This window comes from Akebia trifoliata, chromosome 14, assembly GCF_017979445.1.
Source record: "Akebia trifoliata isolate Shusen 1 chromosome 14, ASM1797944v1, whole genome shotgun sequence".
NCBI classification, from domain to species: Eukaryota; Viridiplantae; Streptophyta; class Magnoliopsida; order Ranunculales; family Lardizabalaceae; genus Akebia; species Akebia trifoliata.
In genome coordinates this window covers 10825396-10851393 of record NC_141388.1, presented here as the reverse complement: position 1 = coordinate 10851393, position 25998 = coordinate 10825396, and the positions used below count along the sequence as shown (strand labels likewise).

Here is a 25998-nt window from a genome sequence, read left to right as displayed (position 1 = left end):
CTCTTTAGCCACACAAATAAGTAAACATCCTCACAAACATGCTTATGAAAATATTCCCAAAAAAAAAAAAAAAAAATCTCAGTGGGACCGGAAAAAAAACTAGAAACTCTCAATTTTTACGGACTTCTTTGTTTTGTTTTGTTTTTTTTTTTTTTTTTTTTTTTTTTTGGGGGGGGGGGGGGGGGGGGGGTTGTAAGATGAAAATATGTATTCATAATAGTATAAAAGACGAGAAAGGAAATCGAGGAGACCTACCGACAAGCATGGGAAAAGATAAAGGAATCTAACCTATGAATTACATACCATACATATCCGCCATAGATTGTCATTGTCACAAAAAAAAATTAGGATCAGTTGAACTAATTCTATTCCTCCATCAATTTTGTCTGAAGTCATGTCTTCGTTTCTTATTAGTCCGTTTATATCCCTTTTCACTACCTCAATCCAGTACTTTTGGGGGGTCTTCCTCTTCTTTTAGTGCTTTCAACTTGCACGTTCCTTCTATCTAGGCTTCTAAGCGAAACCTTCATTACTCATGACACGACCATGTCAATTAATTTTTTTCTTAGTTTATCACCTATAGGACTACTACATTCTCACTAACAAATCCATTTCTAGTTTATATGATTCTACTTATTATAAAGCCATCAAGTCCAAAGTAACTCTCCAAAATTCTAGTTTTGTATTGATAAGCTATCCAGTCTCATAAAATAACTCTGTCATATGCAAGTAACATACATCAAGGGATCTACTCTTAAATATGAGCAGTTACTTCAATTTTCATATATACTATGTCATATGCTTTCTTTAAGTCAATAAAACCCACATAACGGTGTTGGACTTGTCTCTAAATGTCTCTATCATTTATCTAAGTAGAAGATGGTCTCAATAAAGTGGGGTCCACTTAACCCCACTTTAATTTCTTTCCTCTGCTCCTCCCTCCTTCATCTTTATTGTCTTTCCTCTTCTCACTTTTTTTCAATAATACCCTTCTTAACTTTACTATTTCCTCTTTTATCCCTTTAACCCCAAAAAAGACGATGATCATGCATACTCTAGTTTGTATAATAAAATACAATGTGGGTCCCATTCAAGCTACAATTGTGGGGTATAAACGTCCCACCCTAACCATAGTGGAGTGAGACGTTTACACCCCACAATTGTAGCTAGAGTGGGACCCACAGTTATGTTCTATCATATATACTTCTCCATCCATATAATATTTTTGTAGTCTTCAAAATACTATCGAACAAGTTAGGTCGCCAAGATAATCCAACACTTCCCATGTATTTCCATACTTCTACCGAAATACAACTTGTTCCTAAAGCCCTATTTATTTTCATGTTTTCTAGCTTAGTTTGCACAACAGATATCCATGCTAAAGTTGCATTGCACATATTCTATCTCAACCCAACTAATTTTAAAATCTAATTTCTAATGTATTGCTCTGTAGGCTAAACATACACTCCATCTAGAGTCCATCAACCCAACTTCTCATTTCTCACACACAAAAAAACTCCCCCCTAAATATGGGTTGTTAATCCATCCCTAACAAGCTCAAACACATACAAACTCGAGGTTGCTCAATGACATAAAGCCAAAATATCTAGAAACACAATCATTTGCTTCTTCTCATTCTATTACATCTATTATTCATGGTCAAAATAACTAAATTTCTATAATGGTGCACAAATAATAATTAAAAAAAAAAAACATGCTAGAATGCCAAAATGCCAAACTCATCAAAACCTTAGGCTTTATTTAATGAGGAAAAATATCCCTAAACAAGCTCTCTAATAAGTGACTAATCCACTAACAATTATTGGTAATGTCATTATGCTAACTAAGAATACATCTTATTTGTTAGGACCAATTGCAGGACAATGCCACATTAGCAACATTGAAGTTAATAAATAGAAAATATGATATAAGAACAAGTCCTTTTTTCCGTAGGTAATAAGTTAAAGATGATTTAACCCGGGTTAGTGGTAGTACCACTCAAGTTTAAAATCTTCTATCAAGTCAATGTTTCAAACAAGAGAAAAACCAAGACAGTTTCGACCAAAACATTCCAACCATTCCATTTATCAGGGTCAATGTTTCATTTTGGTCTCAGGTCAAACCAAAATATTCCAAAATGAACAAAATTTCAAACCATGTCATCACTCTCAAACTTCACCAATTCATCAAGTTGGTACCATCACAAGGTGTGTTACAAGCCTTAAAATGACAAAAAGAAATTTTAGTTTCATGGACGCCCAATAATATAATTAGATAGGGTTCTAAAAAATCATATCTTGAAATATTTTACGATACAACATAAAAAAGTGTATCACCTTATTTCTTTTCCTATTATTTTTGTTCCTCTAGTTATTTCATTCATTACAATTTTTATATATTAAATTAAAAAATATAAAATGCTCTTTGTTTTTGCAAGGCAAAAATATAAAATTCTCTAAAAAACAATTGATAATGTCATCACTCACAAACTTCACCAATTCATCAAGTTGGTACCATCACAAGGTGTGTTAAAAGCCTTAAAATGACAAATAGAAATTTTAGTTTCATGGACATCCAATTATAATTAGATAGGGTTCTAAAAAATCCTATCTTGAAATATTTTAAGATACAACATAAAAAAGTGTATCACCTTACTTCTTTCCCTATTATTTTTGTTCCTTTAGTTGTTTCATTCGTTACAAATTTTATATATTAAATATTAAAAATATAAAGTCTCTTTTTTTTTTGTTAGGCAAAAATATAAAATTATCTAAAAAACAATTGAGGCGCATGCCCAATGACACCTAGACACGTGGCATTGGTGCCAAATGCCAAGGTGTTGACAAGTGTTTGGTACACCAACTTTTGAATTTTTATAAATATAAAAGTTTATTTAAAAAGGAAGGGGTGGTCAATACGATAAAATCGAAACAAAAGAAGAAAAAAAAAAAAGAAACAATAACAATACAAAGGCACCACCCCAATCACACAAAAATACTACAAACTCAATCTCATCTCCCCAAAAAGTCTTCAAAGACAACACCTATGGAATTCTTATAAAATTCTACACCAAAAGAAGGTAAACCCCATATAATGATCTCTTGAAGTGAGCTCTCCCTATCTTCAAAGCCTCAAAAACATTTATCTCCTTCCAAATACCCTAGCATATGGAAAAAGGAACAACATTCCACAACAACTTTTTGAATGCATGAAAGGCAAATCAAAGCAAAGCGATAACCAACTCTCAAAAAAGGGGCAAAGCGAGTTAGGAAAACAAATATAGATACCAAATAAGACTAATAAATAGGACCAAATCGCCCAAACTAACTCACAACGTATTTTTTTATGAGTAGCTAATTTGCAATGTATTAGCACATGGTCCATAGACTTTGCATCCACCTTGCACATAGCACAAATATTTGGAGTACTAAAGCCTCTCTTGATGACATTATTCATTGTGATGATCTGGCCAAGAGCTACTTCCAAAATGAGAAAAAAAAAATTATGAACCCTTGGCCCTCAAATTCCCAATGATGGAAAAGTTGGAGAATGCACTTGAGATTGAGCGGTGTAGAATAATTGAACTGAGAAAAATCCATTATACTCGCTTCCCAACTCCTATAGTTATATTGTCCGTCTAAATGACGCACCACCAAGCCTAACTATGGAATCCATCTCCCAAATCATTGCACACTCTCCCAAAACAAAAATCCCAATCCACCTCAGATTCCCAATCGAGCTATGAAAAAAGAGATTGAAAGGGAATTGATCCTTACGAGTTGATGGCTCACACCACCGAGCCTCCCAAAATCACACTTAGGTTCCCCTCACAACTCTAAACACTACATTTTTTCTCAAATACTTGAAGGACTTTAGGATGTGTGAGTCCAGAGAAAATGTTCTCTACCAAATGTGAGAGTCTATGATCAGACAAATGGTTACAAACATGTGCCCTGTTTGTGAGATATAGAATATAACTAGAATAAACATTTCTCAATAAACTATCCTCATGCCCACAAAACCACAAACAATTAAAAATACATAAAACTAAGTTTCTAACGACATAAAACATCTTCAACTAGTGAGATGTTAATGTGTGGTATCACCACAGACTTGGGATTAAAACCCCTCAATCTATAAAATAAAAGTGTCTATAAGTCACAAGACATTAAAGAGGCATCCTAAGTAGAAATAGTGTGCATATATGTACTCAACAGCCTAAAAGATAAACGAGAGAAAGCAAACATAAACACAAGAAGACAATACTTATTAAGCCAGAACAACCTACCTCTACAAAGCCAAACCTTTTGATGGATCAACCCTATAACGTATATAAATATGACTATTAATCCTAAGGTTTCAATGTACATTCATTTTTTGCTCCTTCACTAACTGTTTTACGGTTTTCTTTGTCATCCAAGTTTTACTCAAAACAAAGCATTCATTATTGTCCCACAGTAAATATTTTGCTTCATGGCCGATCCAAGAATTGGTATAAATATGGATCGTTTGGACTCATGAACATATCTTCGACATATACTACTTTAGTTCTTAGAAAAAGAAACTCACAAATTTAAATCAATTAAGACGTTGTGAATTCAACCTGGAAAAAGCTCATTAAGGTGCGTCCACAAAAGAAACCCAAATCCACAAATAATTCCCCAGCTCATACATATTTATACTACTTTTATCACATTTATCCATCAATATTCTTAGTTCCTCTTATCTTGATTCCTACAAGCTACCTATTACTACATTTTTGTATCACATAAAAGCAATTATGTGGGAGTTGATCCTAAAGCATTTCAAGTGGAAATTTTTTCAAAGCAAGCAATTGAGAAACTTGAAAACATGCCAAACCCTAGAAAGCGAGAAACTAGACCAAATGAATAGAATATTAAATCCTTTTCATTCATTCAAAAGCTGAGAAATTTACACTGATTCAAAGGGATCTCACCCATGATCCAGCAAACCTAAATTTCCCCGTCTTTCGATCAACCATTACTACCAACAAAGATAAGCACAAATATACACATATAATTATCAAAATAAAGAAACCACACAAACTCTAACATCAAATTTATTGGTTATTCAATTTCAAGCATACCTCATCAACAATTTCCAAGCCCTAGAAAATCCAAATTACTTCAATAATCACCGCGATATTCACTGAAATCGTCCCTCCCACCAAGATCGCTCTCGACCCTATCCGCAATCTTCTCCTCCTCGTACTTCAACCCTTCCTCCAAAGCGATCCCTCCCAAAGCGCCAGCCACAGCCCCAACCGCTAAACCAGCTCCCAAACCCATCTTACTTCCTCCTTTCTGCTTCTGATCATACGAAGAGTAATCAACTGGAGCCGAAGGCCCACCGTAACCCGAGCCTCGATCAAAAAACGGCCGAGGTGGTGGCGGAGGCTGAGAATAGTAGGCGGGAAAATAAGTAGCGTACGGATCCGAGTAGGTTCCGTACGGGTAAGGAGAAGCCGAGGACGGAGCCTGTGAAGGAGTCGGCTGAGGGATAGGGTTTCCGTACGGGGAAGGAGAGTATCCTCTGTAATCACGGGTTGCAGGTGGAGGGGCACTGGTGTAATAATAGCTCGGTGGAGGGGTAATATGGTAATCTGGCGGAGGAGGTGAGGGGCGTTCTCGGACTGCAAGTTTTATTCGGATCTTTCCTTGAGGACGACCAGAAGGACGACGAATATCGATAGATCTGAGGGATTTGGAATCATCCGATTCGACCAGGTCTTTGAGTGGGAATCGGAGTGTTCCGACTAAGGGTTTGGGGGTTTCGGATGGTTTGGAGTGGAAGATTTCGAGGGTGAGAAGGGAATCTTGTATAGGTTGGTTGATAGGGAGGGTAAAACGTTCGTTCCAGACAGGACGAGTTGCGCCTGAGTCATCTGGTTTGGTGGCGAGTCGGTGGTCTTGTTCGAGCCAGAATATGGCGTAGGGTTTGAGTTCTCCGCGACGCCAGTTAACGTTCTTGAGATGTTTGGCGGAGACGATGGTGATGTCGAGATCGAAAGCCTTCGGTGGTGGAGGACGAGAGGATGTCATGGTCACTGCTAACGTACGCCGTAAAAAGAAGAGAGATAGAGAGAGACGGAGGATGTGGTTTGTTATATATATATATATAGTCTCTAAGAAACGGTAAAAACTTTGAAGCGGGAAGCCCGCTTCAAAAATTTGAAGTAACCACCTCCATTAGATTACACGTGGCATTTCTTTAGTATTTTAAAGCGTTATATAATTCAAAACACCACGTGTCATGTAACGAGTAGATTTCTTTACATTTTGAAGCGGACTGGCTGCTTCAAAGTCGGACTCCTCTCAAACGAAGGTTTTCTCCACCATCTTTATCACAATTGGCAAATTGGATAAAGAGAACGTATCCTACGCAGCCAGGGTGGAGGATTAAACCCTCCACCCACACCTCAACACATGCCACGTACGTTATAATATAAGAAATTAATGCCTAAAATCTCTCGTTTGAAGTGTTGAGGTGTGAGAGGAGGTTTCAAATCGTCCGCCCTGCGTGCATACGACCTGGACTGCAGGAAAAAGTATTAACTTACCTAATTTGGAAAAAAAATGGCACGTGGACTTCAGAGGAGTAGTTATATCAGAACTTTGATGCGATGGAAAAGCAGGAGGATCTTTTCACTTTCCACGTGATGTGCGTCACTGGCTACGCGCAATTAGCTTCCTTGCTAAGTAAAATAGGTAAAAAGGTGTGTAAGGGTTCGTTTGTTTACAAGTTTCAAGCCATGCCCACACTAGAAAAGAAAATGGTTGAAAAAATGACACTTTCGGTGGGATTGGATTCTTGATAATTAATTTTTTAAAAGCACTTTCCTTAAGAAGTTAGTAAGGAAAGTTCTCCAACTGGCCGGCCTCATGACACTCAAAATCATGATGCGATGTAGTAGGGATGTAGATGATGAAATTCTAAGAATTTTGAAAAAAAAAATCATTATTGAATTTTACTTTAAACCTTTCAGAGTTTGTTAGTCATTCATTTTCAACACCTTGGATAAACATAGAAAAAACTTTTTTTTAATTTGAATTTTTCTATGAAGTTTAGAAGGCTACTATGCAGGATTGTCAATGTGGGCCAAATAACTTTTAGTAAGATTTGAAATCTTATTAAATTATTCAGGCTAACCAACAAATTTTCTTTTAAAAGTGGGGGTTTAAGGAGATTCTCCATCGACAATACAATCTTACATATGGTCAAGAGGATGCATCCTCACTTACAATATTAAAAAAATAATAATGTTAGAAAAATTAAATCCTCAAAATTAAATGCACTAAAGTGATTTTGTTATACTAGACAATTTTATTCTAGATGGATTTTGTGGAGATCTTTTTTTCTAGTAAATTCCTAAATTCAATGACGAATTCCTCATCTCTTGTAAAACTGGGGTAACGATGTGGTACTTGTCAAAGATTCTCTAACGTGCAAGATAGTCCTAGTATAGAGTTTTACCATATACAAAAGATTCTCCCCCATTGTCCAAAAGTCCCCCCTTACATGGTCTGCCCCTCCCTTCGTAGAACTCTCTTCTTTCGTTAACCATCCCCTGCCACCTATCCCTTTCCTAAATTAAGGAGATTGCTAATTATCATCTTCTTGACCATCAGGAATGTGGGATTATCTTTTCTCCCACAATCTAGGAATTAGTTAGTCGAAAAGATCCCCAATAGGAAGCCACCCATAAGGAATGGACTTGATTGATGGAGTCAATCAACATTATACATTCAGAATTCTCTCTCTTTTCTATGCTCAAAAAATAGTGAAATCTAGTTTGAAAATGGACTCTAATCAGCTTTTGAAACTGGGTAGAATTATTGTTCAGCTACATTCACTCCTATAACTGAATAGAGATGTCTAAACTACGATGTAGGACAGGGTTAAGTTGATTGAAAACTTGCCCTTCTCAATCTATGAACTCTAATCAAATAAAATCGTGTGTAAGATTAAATTTGATTCCTACCTATACATATTCGAACCATTTTTTTAGATAACCCAATTTGGGTATTGAGCTTCCATTTGCCTGGGACATGGTTCCTTAAGATTCAATCATTCTTACCCTGAATTATCCCATGTGTTTTCAAATCGATAACACTCCCATCAACTTAGGACCCTAACTAAAACTTCCTTTATTTTAGGATAAGTTACTTAATAGACCTTGTAAGAGTGGTTTCTTTCCAAAAATAGTCCCTAACTTCTGGGTGGTAGCTTGATAGCTCGTCTAGTAAATTTTGCATATATAATGGTCACTTAGCCTCACCTCACATGTCCTCGTAATATTTTTGGAGTACTCAAACTATCGTTTTCTTACCTTCTTCGCCTACTTAGGCTTTTCAATGACAATTGCAATCATTTTAGTCCTAATTTTTTATTCTAGTATCTGTGCTTCACAATTGTAATACATGTAGTTTGGGTGTTTTCAAAAGATTTACCCATTAGCGAAGTTGAAAAAATGAGAATAAAGTAAAAAAAAATTGATTCACATTTATAGTGTCAACTTTACCACTTTTTTTTATTGTCGAGTTCAATATTTTTATTGGCGAATTAATAATAAAAGTTGTTGAACTCAACAATAAAAGATGACCCCAACAATACAAGTTGTCTAACTCAATACTTTTTACCAAAATCTGTCACTCAACAATAAATAAATAAAAATGTTGAATTTGACAATAAAAATGTTGAACTCAACCCTGTAAATGTGATTTTTATTTTTCATTTTTCAGTTTCAATAATCAATAAATCTTCTCAAAATACTTGAAATGCCACATTATAGTTGCGAAAGAGACATTCAAATTAAAAGTTATGATGAATACTTTTAAAAAAATAGAAACCAAATCTGTTCGTCATTTTTTTTATCATAAATCATTCAAATAAATTGAAAATACATCTAAATGTTCAAAATTAGGAAGATATCATTCTATATTCATGATTCACGATTGGAAATTATTGAAAATAATTGCGATCACCATTGAAAAAACTAAATATGTGAAGACAATGAGAAAATGGTAGTTTGGGTACTCCAAAAATATTATAAAAATGGATGAGGTTGAGCAACCATTTGAATATAAAAAATATACTAAATGGAATATCAAGTCGCCACCCAAAAGTTAGGGACTACTTAGAAATAAATCCCTCCCACAAGGTCTATTAAGTAATTTTTCCATTTTTTTATACCACCAATACTAGTCATCTTCAACCTTTGGTTAAAAAAATTACTCTAAATCTCCAATCTTGAGATTTTATCTTCTTCAAGTTTTAAATCTCAATGGCAGGATAGGATTTTTAGAGAAGTACAAAGAAGGATATTCCCAAAATCATTCATCTTCAACTTCTTGGAAAAAAAAAACATCTTCAACCTAAAAATTATACCTACTCTAATCTACAAATCTCAAGAATAAGATGGATTTTTAGGGGAAATGAAATCTTTTACTTCCATATTCAACATGAAATTATGCCTTCTTCAACCAAGAGAATTTCAAAGTGATATAGACAAGGGCGATGTCTGGAATATATATATATATATATATATATATATATATATATATATATATATTTGGAGGGAGTGGGCTATAGTTAGTGGTGGTAAGGTTAAAGAGCTTGATGATGACTAGGGGCAAACTATAGTTAGTGTTGGCAAGGTTGGAGAGCTCAAAGATCTGGTTTTGGAGGGAAAAATTCCAAGGGATTTTTATTAGAGATTGAAGAAAATGGTATAGATCATTTCTTATTAGTCTATGAGAGATGACCCAAAGTCAACGGGGTAATGTCATCAATTTAATAACATAGGGTACATCAAATGTTCACCAAAATGCGTACATGCAACCTACACCTTGGTCTTCTTCAATTGACTAATGCAAAGCGACCTCATTACCCAAGCCTTCAATCTGAAATCAAACTCCCATTTCATTCTCTTATTGGAACTTGTCATCTTCAACTTCTTGGATAAAAAAATTTATCTTAGTTTTCAACTTCAAGTTTAATCTATTTTATCCTTTACATGTAAAGAATAAAACAAGATTTTTGAAGTAGAATATGATGAGATTTCCTTATTATAAAATATTAGGATTTTATATAAAGAATTAAGACAATCTTCAAAATGATGGATTGAGGATGAACTTAAATAATTTAAAATTAATGTCTTATAAATGTTGAAGATAACTGATTTTAGGAAAGAAAGAAAAAGGTTTTTAGGTTACAAGTTGAAAATGATGTATTTTGATTATGTTTCGTTAGATTAAAATAGAAGAAAATGTCTAAGGAGGCATGTCATCAGCATGAAGACACATCAATACCTCAAATATCAATCAATTCGATGGAAGGGTGCCTAAATCATTCAAAAAATTGAGAGGGAGAGGCGCAAGGTAAAAAAAGGGCATGTTATCATTTTGAAAACAAAGGTGGGGTATCTCAAATATTCACCCAATCATGGAGGGGTGTCTAATCTCTCAAAAATTGTGGGTGTGGGTGTGGGTGGGGGTGGGGGTGGGGGCATTTAACATTATCCAAAAAAATTGAGAGGGAGGGGGGGGGGACAATTGTCCCCTGCCTGGCTCCACCCCTGTGCGAAAAGGTGTCAATCGACTGATCTACAAATTTACACGAGAATCACAAAATAATAAGTGAGTTCAAGCTCTTTACCTTCTCTAAAAAGAAGACATACATGTGTTACAGATCAGACAAAGGTAGAGAAGCATTACAACTGAGCAGAAATATTGCTCTTTGAAATCTTGGATTTTGAAATGGTAAGAAATGTGCAATTCGAGGAAGAGTAATGCTAAATGCACGTTGTTTTTAACCAACGCCCCTAATGCCTTTTTCTCTCTCCTACCCATAGTAAAAATGAAAAAACTAACTGTCGAATTTGATCACCTTGTTACATTCAAAAACATGATCCGAAATTAATTGCTACAGTGTACTGTTTTCGGAATTAATTTTGAAAACTCTACCGTTTTGATAAATTATTCACAAATTAACGCGGTTATAATCACTCAAAGGCATGTTAAGGGAAAAAAATAACTTCATCAAATTGAATTCTACGACATGGATCCCACTACAAGATTTGCTAGGTAACACACTTGATAAAGTAAGGTTCCTATGGAGTTATAAGAACTCTATCGGAGTTTCTGTAATAAAATCAAAACAGTTACTTCTGCCAGGTAAATCACTCTTGTTTAAATTTTGAATTCAATGCTTCTGTCACTCTTCATTTTGAATTCAATGCTTCTGTCACTCTTCATGATCTTAACTTGCATTTGGTTGAAATTCAGAATCCGATTCTTGTCTATAATCTGATTCCGTAATCAGAATCAAGGATGAACTAAAATTAGAAATGAAGCAAGACCCCTTTTCTTGGGATTTTAGAATTTTCTTTATTACATTTTTGGCGCTAGTGTCCTTCATACATTTTGTCACAAAGGGAGATTTTGATTCTAAACTCTAAATCAGCTTATAGAAATAATGGAGTCGAACTAAATTCTGGAAATCAATTTTTATGCTCTCATTATAAAGAGTCAAAGTAGTTTCTTTTGCAAAAACTGCAAACATTGCTGTTATGTGCTAAGCTGCATGATGCCACGTGTATTGAAATACAAACAATGATTGGCGGAGAAGTTTAAGGTCGTGATAAACTGATGTGGGTACGCGGTTGACATGGCAAGTGCACAGAACCGTAGATCTATTTCTTCAAGATTCATTGGAATTTCTTCGGGATACAACAAAGAAAAAGATCTACAGTTCTATGCACTTACCACATCAAGCGCATACAGACCTTTTTCTTCGGGATGCACAAGAATTTCTCTAGGATACACAAAAAAAAAGATCTACGTTTCTGTGCACTTGCCACGTCAACCGTATATAGACCACCTACGTTTTACGTGTCATTTTTATCGTTAGTCAATTTGTTAGCATTCAATTTGTCCGCATGGGACATGTTATTTTTCTTTGAAGGGAGATTGACTAGGCAGACCTATCTGTTGCAATTTTATTACAAAATCTCGCTTTATCAATTTTATTACCTCCACAAACGTTACTTTATTAATCAGACTAGCATGACTAATCTAACAAGAATTCAAATCTTACTGAGGGTCGTAGGTCCCACATGGAATATCAATTAGGAATCCAAAACCACAACATTCTAGATTTCATGAAAAAACCTCATATTCAAAAGATAACATTCGAAAAAAAAAAAAAAAAGTCTTTTTGAACTTGATCGTAGGTGTTAAAAATAGATGACTACTGAATTCTCAAATTTAAGACTAAAATTCATTGGTGAAAATTAACTGTTTTTTTTCAAAATTCTTAAAATTTTATCCTTTATATCCCTTTTTTTGGATGTCACAAATTGATGAGGCTAGAATCCACTCCAAGGTGGTTAAGTAACAAATCAATCACATAAATTTGAATTTTATGATGTGGATCCTGACTCCATGGTTTGTTGGGTAACAAATTTGATAAAGTAAGGTTTGGTGGGTAACAAGTTTCATAAAGTAAGGTTCCATTGGTGTTGTCAAAACTCCAAATGAGCTTTTATAATAAAAATGCAACAGTTAGGCTGCCGGTAAATCTCTCCTTCCTTAATTGACACGTGTTATAAATGTAAAATCAGGTTCTGACCTGTTATCCATCTTATTATTTCAAAAGATGATTTAATTGTTTTAATATTTTAATTTTTGAAAGACTACAGTCGAAGAAAAAAATAAAGAAGAAGAAGACATGTTTAGAAACTTATACAATGTCCATTTATTTATGGGGACGGATCATGGGACATATGTAAAAACAATGTAATAATAACAATTTTTCAAAATATGGATTAGAAATTTCAGATTGAGTTGATTTTTTGTGAGAATGATCTCTATAATAAGAAGATCATCCTATAAAAAACAAAATCAGTCCAATCTGAAACTTTTAACCCCATCAAAAGTGATGTAGAATGTAGATCGTCGATTTTTTACCCATAAATTTTAAACCACTTTTGATGGACTTACAAGTTTCAGATTGAGCTGATTTTTTGTGAGGATAATCTTCTCATCATAGAGACCATCCTCACAAAAAAAATCAACTCAATCCGAATCTTTGAACCCTTATTTTGAATAACCATTGTTTTTACATATGTCCCGTGATCCACCCCTTTCATTTATTGTTATTTCAAGATTGATGTATGTTTTAACACCAATTCTGGAAACAGAAGCCTAAACAAAGTAATTTTACTTTCAAATCTGATGGTCATTGCCAAGTGTCGCTGGAAATCAACCGGAAGTAATGTATTTAAATAGTTTTATCACACAATTTTTTCGTTGACCAACTGCACGATAGTTTCTTTTGTGCTCAAACCGTTTCTTCATTAGTGCTTACAGGTTAAATGCTACAAGGTGCCCTATTTCCATCTACTTACCTCATTATATTTTCTATGAAAAACACCTTCCTTACTGAGTAATGGATTACCGCAATCCAACATAGCAGCCTTCTATTTCATGGAAAATACTCAGATAATAATAATAATAATAATAATAATAATAATAATAATAATAATATTTTTTGAACTTGATTAAGGTGTTGAAAATGGATGATTACCAAACTCCCACACCTTGTAATTAAAATTCAATGGTGAAAAATAATAATTTTTTGGTCAAAATTTTAATAGTTCATCATTTACAAACTTGTGACATTAGATCATCTTTTTCATGCTAAAATGTTGAAGTACGACTCAAAATCAATTAGGCCCGATTCAAGTATGTATAAGATAATTTGGATTGAACTTGTAACTTATGTAAATGATCCAGTTATATTGTACTTCGATTTTGTTTTCTTTTGTTGTAAGAAGTCTTAACTTCAAGTCTGATGGTATGTTTAGTAACACTCTAAAGTTTGAAGTCTGAAGTCTAGTTTAATCTAAAATCTAATTCTGAAAAAATTGTTTGTTTGTCATTTTTAAAACTTTCTAGTTACAAACAAAATTTTAAAACATAATGCTCATTTTGACAATATTACCTTTTTGTAATTCTAATAAATTGTTAACCGAAAAACATGACCAGTTAAGCATAATAAAACCATCCACACCTTTAATTTCGATTTCTAATAAATCAAACACCCCAAAAATATTATTTTCAAATTGAATTCATACTCGAAAAATTATATTCCAACAAAGTAATACTTAAACAATAAACAATCATGCATTTTCTAATTGATTTGCAATCTGATGACGTAAAATGATCATATTAGCTTGAGTTTGTGATGAAAACATTTCACTGTAACCTATGAATAGCAATAAATCATGATCAACTTTTAATGAATTTGGAAGATCTTTTTAATTCCAAAGTATGTATGGTCAATTTTCATTTTTTTTTCTTGGTTTTGGCATAGTATTTAACACCTAACACATACTTATGTGTCACATATAATGTTATTATCCTTATCAATTAAACCACAATTTGAGAGCTTATTAGTAATGGTTCCTAGGTTTTACAATAAGAAACCTCTTCATCATTCATGAAATAGATAATTCTGAGCTATTCTTGGAATAGACACTAGTATCCAATGGTTTTAAAAATCGTCCAAGACCATGATGACTACCCTAATAATCTCAATCATTTTTTTCGTGAAATACCCAAATCAACAAAACCTAAACCCTATATACTCAAAAAACCCTAGAGATTTTTAAATTACAAACATATGATCGAAATTACATATATGAAACGTATGATGTTATAGAAAAAAAAGATGTCTATCAATGGATGAAAATAATATATCAAAAATAGAGAGAGATCTTACTATGTTAATTTTGGAGTGAAAAATATAAGATTTTCGAATACGAAACGAGAGAAAGGAAAGAGACCTTGACAACACTATTGTAGAGAAAAGAGAGATAGAAGAGAAAGGAGTGGTAGAAAGTTAAAAATAAAAGTTTTAAGATTTGTATAAAGAAGGGATAAATGATTAAAATCAGTGTTTTGAGGAAGGTATTGTAAGAATATAAAAAAAATCAGAATTAAAAAGTTTCATCCAATGTCCCCCATCACTAAACCAAAACTTCTGAATTTTGGTTCTTAATTCTGAAATCTAAATCAAAACAAATGGCAATAGAGCTTCTGAAGTCTGAATTTTAAAAGTGGACCACCTCCATTTAGACTTCAAAAGTATTACCAAACACACATAAGTCTTTTCTAAAGAAGAGTAGAGAAAGAAAGAAATCTAAGAGATGAGAGATTAAAAGGTTTGAAAAGATTAGGATCTAGAAGAAAGTGAATCTAAATGATAGAGGTGTATTTCCTTATATTAATTTACCCTATTTTCTTCATAATAAAATCGAGCTCCCACGCTCATACCTCTGTGGATGTAACCTTTGGATGAACCATGTAAAATCTCATGTTGTAAGTATTATGTTCTTATTCTTTGTATGATTGTTTATCTTCTTTGCATTTACTACAATTAATTAGGTTATCCTTCATTATCATTATCGAACAAGATCTTGAAAGATGTCGCATACAAGGTGTTTGGTGAAATACCTAATAGGTATTTGATCAAATTACTTAATGAATTTCACAAAAGTGTTCACATACACAACAGTTTTTTTAAGTCAAAATGTGAGCTAGACTGACTCATTTTCTAGTGAGGGAGACATCGGGGCGTTTGAGGTACCACATTAGCTAAGGATAACCAGAAAGAAAACAAAACAAAGAAGACACCAAGATGCTTGAATCATGAACACAAATTCTTCTGCTTTCCCTACACTCACATCAAACTCAGAACTCCAAGTAATAGATTGCTCCAGCCGCAATAGGGGAACTGGTGCAGTACGGTAGTTCAACCTCCAACCTCCGCTTGTTACAGATGGACTAACAGGGCTACTGATTTTCTCAAACATTTTATCATCTTTTTAATGCTGTTCTTCTCCTTTGGTAAATGCGGGAAATTGGAAATTATATGAATCCTAGTATAACTGACTAGTTCCACTTCAGAAAACAAGAAAGTATCAAGGGTTCTCCTAGTATGATTGTAAAAAAGAAAAACAATAAAACCAACAGGAAGACTGGGTTGTTATTATTATTATTATTATTTATTTATTTTTATTTTTTTTGTGGTGCGGTGGTGTGGGGGTAACCTATTGTAACAAATAGTGGAATGTAAGAATAAAACAATTTGAAGGGAACACTCCAAGACTCTAGTTTCTTTTCCAAATAAAGTTTGACAAACTGACACTAAAGATAAAATGAGCAAAAAATTTGGAGACATGAAATTCCACTGAGAATATGCGTATCATGTCACTAGAGTGTTTATGATTTGCCAACCTCACCAGCTTGGAGCAGTAAGAAAAAAAAAAAAAAATTCTTACTAGTAGTCACTCAAGATGATGAGAATTGCTGAACTTTCAACAGTGCTTGGAGAATTTCATTGCCCCACAAGACATTGAGTCAACCAAAAGAACTTTAAAACGCGGTCCAATAGTGTTGAATGGTACCGTGGGAGTGGGCCAGGGAGGTGCCTTGAGTACACATGTATGTGTTGTATATTAGTTTAAGAGTTTACCCATGACTATGGCACGGGCATCCTCTTTGGGGTTAAGCAGGTAAAAGAGAAAACAATAAAGTTGAAGGATATTATAAAATAAAGGAGGAGGAGAAGAGGAAAACAATAAAGTTGAAGGGGGTATTCTTGCATAGGGGTAAAAAAGGAAAGGCAACAAAGTTGAGGGTATTCTTGAAAAAGGGAAAGAAGAGAAAAAGAAAAAAGACACTGAAGTTGTCCTCAAGATACATTCTTTATTGGGGATAAAGATTGAGACAAAAGGAGTGGGTAAGGTGGTGGTGGTGGTGGTGGTGGGGACCATTATTATATCGATTGAATTGAGGGGCTGACTAGTTCACATCAGCTGGCACCAGTTGCACTCCAACCTAAAAAAGTGTTATTTTATTTACCTTTTTAAGTTCCCATCCTATCCCTACTTGTTGCACCCTAATGAAGAATTTTACACCAATATTGAGATAAAAACCCCATCACTAGTAGGAGCTCCTGCAAATTGTACGCCAAACCTATCCTTAGCAGGAGCTCCTACCAAACCTATCCTTAGCAGGAGCTCCTACGTAGATCATGAAGAGCTTATGAAGATTCGGTACCCTGATACCTCTCCGACTTTCAAGAAGAAAAGCAGTGCAACATTTTTTGAAGTGCAATCATACAAGTCGATTGCAAGTGTGATGTGCAACTAGTCGGGTCCTTGAATTATTTAAATGTATGAATGAGAGTGGGAGAGAGAGCAAGAACAGAACTTAGGGTAGAGTAGAAGGTTCCAGCAACTATAAGTTGGATGAAATATAATAGTGCTAACTGCTAAGTCTGATCAGAGAAAGGGAAAATGAAGCAGTTCTGGAAACTTCCTCATGGGATAAAATAGAGTTCGGTTCTAAGGTCTGGGACAGGTTCTAGTTTGGAAAAGAACACAAAATCACATATGAGATAGATAAATAAAATTACCGTGGAAAAATGGCTAACTAGTTATCGGCCACCGACACTCAAAAGCACACGAGAAATGGAAAATGAAGCAGTTCTGGAAACTTCCTCGTGGGACAACAGATATGCCTGAGTGACACCAAACCTAGCCCACATGGATCAGCTAGCCAGAGCCATGGACGGAAATCCCCACCCTGTTCAGACACAGAAAAGAAAATGCACACTCCCTACGCAGGCATTATCCTGTTCAGGTTCAAAGGGACTGTCTCAGCCGTCCCTGCCCATATCCTTGCCGAAGGGCTGGGACTGGAGCAGAGATACAGGCACCCCCGGTGCGTTTCTTTTGTTAATTGAAAGAACTCAATATATAAACAAGAAATAGATCATAAATATTACCTTTTATTACTGAGAGATTCCAAGTAGAGCAAAGAACAGGTCTGTGAGCTATTTACCTAATTCTCAACACTCACCTAAAGCTTGAATTTAGGACTAAGTCACCATTGCTGAATAAACCGAACATCTACCAAGGCTCCAATAAGCACGTGAAAGTATTCCTGTGAGAAGGTTCGAATGAGAAATGACAAATATGAAGCACCCTGTAAAGCTTGTGGTGCCAGAATGATATATATAGAAGATGCATTATGAAGTTCATAAAGCAGTTGACCGAGAAGGTGAATCAAGAGTCAAGACTATATCAGCTGTACAAAAAATAGAGAATTTATGTTTCATGGAAACTGATACCAGACATACTCTTATGTCTGCACAGTTCTAACAGAAACTACAGAGCCTTTTTTACATGTTCTCAAACAAATCAACTCTTTGAAAGTAATTGACCAAACAAATAAAGTTCCTTCTTGCATAGACTCACTCAAGTTTTCCTTCTCTTTTTTAAAAGTAATTGACCAAGAATTGGGGTGCTTCTGGAAACCATTGTGAGAAATTTAACACCCCCCCTTTCTCAAAAAATAATAATTAATTAATTAATTAATTATAATACTAGTTAAATAGCATTTTCAGAACACGAAACACAGAAGAACTGACCTTCATGTTTCCAACAAGTGCAACTTAATTCGCAGGCAAGTAGATTTCACCCCCAACTTCACCATGTTGTTCCCCACTCACAGTTTTCTTAGCAGCCAAAAACTCAGCACTCATTGCATCCATTCCATGTTGAACAGCTTCTTCAGCACTCCCGTAACCATGCTCTTCAGCATACTTCCGGACATCCTCTGTTATCTTCATTGAACAGAACTTGGGGCCACACATAGAGCAGAAATGTGCCACTTTGGCACCATCAGATGGCAGAGTCTCGTCATGGAAGGCCATAGCAGTCATGGGATCCAATGACAGAGCAAACTGGTCCATCCACCTAAACTCGAATCTTGCTTTGCTCAGTGCATCATCCCAGGCTTGAGCAAATGGATGACCTTTGGCTAAATCAGCTGCGTGGGCAGCTATCTTATATGCTATAACCCCAGCCTTGACATCATCCCGATTGGGCAACCCAAGGTGCTCCTTTGGTGTTACATAGCAGAGAAGTGCAGTGCCAAGGGCCCCAATATTAGCAGCACCAATGGCTGATGTAATGTGGTCATACCCAGGTGCAATATCTGTTGTCAATGGACCAAGTGTGTAGAAAGGTGCTTCATTGCACCACTCCAGCTGTTTTTCCATGTTTTCAGGGATTTTATGCATTGGAATGTGCCCAGGTCCCTCATTCATTACCTAAAAGCATATGATGACATTCTGTTCAGAAGGTAGAAATCAGAAGAAAGAGTTTTTTTTTTTTTCCATCTATAGGTAGCAATGTTATCAAATTTATGCTGTCGCATTTTTGCACAAAACATTTTTTTATTTCATAAAGATGGATAAAAACAGTAAATAAGAAAAAAAAAAAAAAAAGGGGGGGGGGGGGGGGGGGATTTAAAAAATCAGAAAATATAAGAAAATAAAAACAAACCTATAATAATATTTTTGGATTTTGGATAGCACTCATTTTTCAAATTGATTACATTTAGTCTTTTAGTAACAAGAATAAAAGAACTCAAGAAGCTAAATGGTCAATAATATATAAACTATTCATGATACAAAGGTGGCCTACTTTAATCATCAAGTTCTAGTTCTAAATAATTAAAGTGGATTATGCTTTAATAGTTTATCTTTGGATACTATGATCTTATGTTATAATGCATAAACTCAATATTTTGAAAATATAAAGTAAAAATAATATTTAAAGAGAATATATGCAAGTGAAAGAATAAAAGAAATAGCTTAGAATAATCATGAATAGGGGGTGGAAATAGGATAGTTGTAGGAGAAGATAGAGTAAAAAAGCTTGAATTTAATGCTCCAATAGTCAAATCACTGCCTATTGGAGTAATATGCCATCACATATTGTGTATGCCATGGCATAATGAACCAAAAACCCTAAATCACATATGCCATGATGGCATATGCAATTTACTCATAGAAAATAGCGTATGCGATCGCATTTGACAACACTGATAGGTAGCATACTTCACTATCCTTACAAACATAAGAAGGTCATAAGAAATCAAGTAAATTTAACTAACATAAACACACAAAACTTTTCAGAATAGTTAGCTCATATATTCCTTTCACAGCATTTCACATACTCTCAACAGAACCTGAAAAGGTGGATTTGAGCAAAAGACCATACTAGGAGCCTGTTTGAATTCATTTTAGAGAACTACTTTCAAAAAGAAAAAAAAAAAAAAAAACAATCCTAATTTTTTTAAGAAGCAAAAAAGAAATTATTTTCTTCTTTTTAAATGCTACTTTCTCCTAAAGTTACTTTTTTACTTTCTATCCAAACGGAGCCTAGATATAGATGGACCCAAAAACCGAGCCAGCGTTTTTTAGTCAATCCAAACCCTTGTAGGATTCATTCTAGCTTTGCTAAGATACCAATTCATATTTTGTATTGAACTATGCACACTACCACATTCAATTACATTATTACCTGCACATCCTTTTCCCATGCTCGACGTGTTAGCTCCCCTTGAGTCAAAAGCTCTGCAAACTGGGCGGTATCGTTGGCATCATAAATTGATCCAGGCCTCAACCCATCACCAATTGATAGTGCCACATCATACTGGTTACATATGTCGAGGATGTCATCCCAATGCTCATAAGCAAAGTTCTCCTTGTGATAAGTCAAGCACCACTTTGCATGAATTGATCCTCCACGTGAAACAATTCCGGTCATTCGCTTCGCCGTCAAAGGAATGTAACGAAGAAGAACCCCTGCATGGATAGTGAAGTAATCCACACCCTGCTCAGCTTGTTCAATCAAGGTGTCCCTGAAAACATCCCAACTAAGATTCTCTGCAATGCCATTCACTTTCTCAAGTGCTTGGTAGATGGGTACAGTCCCCACTGGTACAGCAGAGTTACGTAGGATCCATTCACGGGTCTCATGGATGTAACGACCTGTAGAGAGATCCATTATGGTGTCGGCACCCCACATGGTTGCCCATTGAAGTTTGTGTACCTCTTCCTCAATAGAGCTCACCACAGCTGAATTTCCGATATTTGCATTGACTTTGACTAAAAAATTTCTTCCAACTATCATTGGCTCCAATTCCAAATGCTTCTTGTTGGAAGGGATGATCGCCCGCCCACGTGCAACCTCTGACCTTACAAATTCTGGGTCAAGATTCTCACGGGTAGCACAGAACAACATTTCTTCAGTTATAATTCCCTTCTTAGCGTAAAACATCTGGGTGAACCTTGGTCCACCTAACTTTTCCCGCTTGTCAACCCAGTCTTTGCGAATTTTAGGGAGTCCTGTAAAAACAAACATCAGGTTTTGAAGAAAATTTTGTTAAATGACATAGTTTGCTGTACAAACAGGCAACTCAATGGAAGCCACAATGTTTTCCACCCTCAAGAAACAAACTAAAAATGATAAACAAAAGGAGGTAAAAATTTAAATATGTTCTCCAAACAAAAACTCAAGACGAAACTTTTTTTTTATAGGATTCAATCTCAAATTCGTAATAAACTACTGAACTAGAAAGAACAAACTGAAGTCATGACAATTGAACCAAAAAAAAAAAAAAAAGACCATGATTGAGTCAAGACAAGAGACACTTCAGTAATAGAGCAGTAAAGAAGTTCGCAGTCCAAGATAAGATGAAAAAAATTCCATAATAATGTCCAAGATCAAAGATAACGTAGAAGAACTAATGGTGGAAATGAAGATCATACCCAACAATTTATAAGTTTTTTATTAAAAAAATTTAAACAATGAATAACTAAATATACAAATTACAAATGGTAAAATGTTAGTATACATACCAACAAGTGGATTAATATTTTGGGGGCCACTAGTGTCATACGTATCAAAGTATTGCTCCTCTCCAGCCAAGTGAATCCGTCGAAATGGAGTTTTAAGTACATGACCAGATTGCTCATGAACAATTTCCCTGAAAAGGACTAGAACATTGTAACAATCCAAAATATACATACTAATGGATGCTTTCCAACAATCTTAAAATTCAGTAAGCTAAATATTTCGAAAATAAAAGTTAAAACTAACTAAAAATAAAGCAATGACGAGACACATGCCTGCATTCTTTTGTGCTCCTTGGAAAGCATTGCTCAAAGGATGGAAGTGGAAGAAAATCAGGGGCACTCGGATCAACTGTGTGTTTCCTCTGTTTGGTCTTCTCGGTATTGGTGGTTGAAGGATCAAAGGTTAAAGTGGCTCTTGGGCCAGAACTAGTAGCAGTGGCGGATACTTCCTTCTCCCATACATTTGAAACACGCCCAACCACTTCAAATCCAGGTAAGAAGGCAGTATTCAGTAATTTTCCTGAAGGAGAAGCGTTACTTCTCTTGCAGACCACAAATGTCATGGCAGTGTGCATGGATGCCATCTCTGGAATTAATTGGTGAAAGTTAGTGTGGATTATAGAACAGATCATATGATCAAGTTGAAAACAACAAAAGCATAGGCTTGGAAAATTAATGCAAACATATCAAAGAAGTATTCTAGAAGCGAAACTCGTCATAAGCAGCAATAGAATAAGAAGATAATTAACAGCACAACAATTTATATGGCAAATTCATCTTCATTTGTGGTTTTATGGCATAACTTTCTCAAAATACAAATATAGGACCATAAGTAAATGACGTAGGTTTCCAATTTTATTAGCTTTCACAAAACTCAAATTCTACAACACAGTTCATTAGGAAGGTAAGATATCAAAAAAGTGCAGAACAATAAGAAAAATGTGCACACAAACAAACCTATCAACACACGGTGTGGAAAAGCCTAAGATCTGATTCACAGCTGATTGCCCACAAAAATTGCTAGGTGGCAAGAAAGTGCTTGAACTTTCAGCTATAAACCACTGTGCATCACAATGAGCATCTCAAGATAAAAGAATAAAATCTTAACAAAACCATCCACATAATGCCATCTCTTTCATAAGAGTGTTGGAAAACCCCATAGAACAGATACTTGGTTGACAATCAAAAGAAATCCTCTGCTTATCCCAGAATATGTAAATTTTGGGGAAAAAGGATGGATCAAAAGATTCCAAAAATGAAATGGCACCATCTACAGATGGCCTAGCACACTATTGTGATTGTCAAAGAATTGATTAATATGGAAGGTAGGACGAACCCTGAGAATTACCACCAGAGTTCCATTGGCAAATAGTAATTCAAAACTTTGGCCTGGATTGATGATGATATGGGTCATGGCTAATGAAAATGTCCTCTAGGTGCCGAGAAGAAACCTGGAACGTCAGTCCAGAATTCCTCTCCCCGTATGTACTCATCTATCTGGGCATGCAGTAACAGACAAAAATTTGTTGGAGAGGAAATTTGATAAAGGGTGAATTACCATTCGTGAGTTGAATTTGACGAATTTACTATTCCGGCTCACTGCTCATTTTAATTACCAAAACGTGAACGGTAACGAATTCGGAGGTTTTAAAGTGGTTACTTCCCAGGTCTAAAGTGACAATTTCACAGGTTTTAAAGTGGTTACCTGCGAAATTGTCACTTTAAACCTGTGAAATAGTCACTTTAAAACCTCTGAATTCGTTACCATTCACATTTTGGTAATTAAAATGAACAGTGAGCCAGAATAGTAAATTCGTTAAAAGTTAATCACTTTTTTGGTAAATATCCGTTTGATAAAAGCTGCAAAAATTCAGATGAAATCAAACTAACTTTATCATTAAACAGACCTAAATTCAAAACTCATTAACAGAGTTTCCACCATGATCAAAGAAAATGCAAATTCGATTTCTCGAGCTGTAGATTTGAGTTAGATAAAAAAATATCATATGGAACGGATGAAGAGATGGTGCGACTCATGAAAATCACAGAAAAAACTTGAAGAATACTAAGCTTCAATGACAAAGTTAGGGATTCATGCACGAAAATTTTCGAGTATGAGGGCTACGAGCGAATTAAGATCGTTGGCCAAACAGCTTCGAAAGACGAGTCAGGGCTTCAAACGAAAGAAATTCATAAATCTCAGAAGCAACAAAAGAAATCTAGAAATTCACAGATGAATCTGTGCCAAAAACGATCTAAAATTACATACCAAGAGATTAAAAAAACCTGCAAACACAAGAGCATGAAAAGTTTCTCAAAGATTAAATATAAGATTACAAGGTAACATCGAAGATCCAGATTCAGAACCTGAAACTAGAAATTCACAGATGAATAGGAGCCAAAAACGATCTAAAATTGCATAAAAGAGAGATAAAAAGATTGCAAATGCAAGAATATAAAGAGTTTCTCAAATATTACTTATGAGATTGCAAAGCAAACATCGAAGATCCTCATTCAGGACTTGAAACTAGAATGTATTAAAGAAAGATACGAAGATTGCAAACGAAAGAGCCTGAAAGTTTTCTCAAAGATTACATATGAGATCATCGAAGATCCAGATTCAGAACTACAAAGAAACAGGTTAGGGTTTGGCAGAGTCAGAGAATGTGAACCTGTAAATCACCTTGTTTATCGCCTCGTCTTATCTCTTCACTTTGGTGGGGAAAGCAGTACCTGAGGAGTGACGAAGGCTATGTAGACATTAGACATTTATAGGAAGGCAAACCACGGGATTACACAGAAAAGTTCAAAAATTAGGTGGAGATCGTGTGCTCCGCAAATATGTTGCATACTGACGATCTTACAACCTCTTAACGCGCCACGTGGTTACTCATTCTGACTTGGATAGTGTTATAGGCACCCCAATTATTACTAAGGGCACCCCACACTGTAACTTTTTTTTTTTTTTTTGTCTTATATGGCCTAAAAGTTTCGGAATGAACTGATTTTTTATAAAGATGATTTATATGGCGAGGAGATCACCTTTACAAAAAATCAGCCCATTCCAAAACTTCTAACCCCATCAAAATAAGTTGAAGAGTCGTAAATTATCCATTTTTTTTGTAAATCACTTTTGATGGGATTAGAAACTTCAGAATGGGCCGATTCTCACAAAAACTCAGCCCATTTTGAAACTTTTAATATATAAGACAAAAAAAAAAAAATTATCTATAGTATTGGGTGTTCATAATAATTGGGATACCTTTAATCCTACCCTTTTGACTTCTCCACGAATATTTGTTGTTGCACTTGCAGTAGTTGAGTGGGCAGGCCCTTTATGAATGATAGATACATGGATCTACTATCATAAATCATCAATTGTGGGGTCCTTAATCTTTGGGTGGATCACTAAAATAACTCATTTCACCCACGTGAGTGACTTTTGTATTTTTGCTAATTGTACACACCACCACCTACCAAACAAAAAGTCCAAAGCCCACTTCTACTATTTCATCTTTCCTTATTTCCTTTCGCAACCCACTTCTTTCTTTCCTTCCTTTCTTCGCTCTCTTCCTTCCTCCTCCTCATCTTCTTCTTTTTATTATTATTCATCTCCTTCTGAGATTTGTGAGAAGTTGAAGAGATTAAATCAATGGAGATTAGGTTTTAGGATTTTTTTTTCAAGTTATCTTTTTTTTTTTTTAACTTAATCATCAAGAAAATGAAAAAACCGCTATTACAATCTCAAAATGACGATTTTGAATCGAAGATCTCGAAGATTTTTTTGACAATTTTGTTTAGTAGATTTAAACTGAACTTATTTTAGCAAATTCAGTATGTACTTATCGAATATTAACAAATACGTTCGATAAGTACCTACTGAACAAAACTTTCTACTGACCATTATAAAACCAATTCGGTAGGTATCTATCAAATCTTATAAAACAACTTTGGTAGGTACTTATTGAATAAAACTTTCTCATGCGAATGACTTTGATTCGATTGGTAGTGTTGGGGTAAGAGAAACATGTAAGATCAAAGTTTAAAGCCCTCATTTAAATATTTCATGATGCAAATAAGAAAAAGAAATGAGAGAGAGAGAGAGAGAAGAAGAAGAAGAGATAAAGAAATGGTTCAATACCTTTAAGTGTGGGCAATAAGCAATGGAGGTCAACACAAAGTATTAGGTGTGTGAAA

General features: G+C 34.9%; 2 protein-coding genes across 4 annotated transcripts; both read right to left on the bottom strand.

Annotated features, from left to right (window-relative positions):
• Nucleotides 1-4886: 4886 nt before the first annotated feature.
• On the bottom strand, nucleotides 4887-6112 carry LOC147386214 (Calcium-dependent lipid-binding (CaLB domain) family protein). Its single transcript, XM_086422786.1, has one exon. It carries the CDS (start codon nucleotides 6060-6062, stop codon nucleotides 5148-5150), a length of 915 nt encoding a protein of 304 aa, XP_086278912.1. The 5' UTR covers nucleotides 6063-6112; the 3' UTR covers nucleotides 4887-5147.
• Nucleotides 6113-15306: 9194 nt separating this feature from the next.
• On the bottom strand, nucleotides 15307-24639 carry THIC (thiaminC). Of its 3 annotated transcripts, XR_015171798.1 has the most exons (7): nucleotides 24474-24626; nucleotides 22075-22387; nucleotides 21805-21932; nucleotides 20465-21291; nucleotides 18523-19206; nucleotides 17952-18035; nucleotides 15307-17787 (listed from the first exon to the last, which is right to left on the bottom strand). XR_015171798.1 is itself a non-coding variant. In XM_086422779.1 (6 exons), the coding sequence occupies exons 2-5, from the start codon at nucleotides 22383-22385 to the stop codon at nucleotides 18547-18549; spliced, it is 1926 nt and encodes a 641-aa protein (XP_086278905.1). In that variant the 5' UTR covers nucleotides 22386-22387; nucleotides 24485-24639; the 3' UTR covers nucleotides 17863-18035; nucleotides 18523-18546. The 3 variants fall into 3 exon arrangements, 2 of the variants coding, with proteins under 2 accessions (XP_086278905.1, XP_086278904.1); XM_086422779.1 differs by lacking the exon at nucleotides 15307-17787 and having other exon boundaries at nucleotides 17863-18035; nucleotides 24485-24639; XM_086422778.1 differs by lacking the exon at nucleotides 15307-17787 and having other exon boundaries at nucleotides 17863-18035.
• Between the last annotated feature and the right edge of the window lie 1359 nt (nucleotides 24640-25998).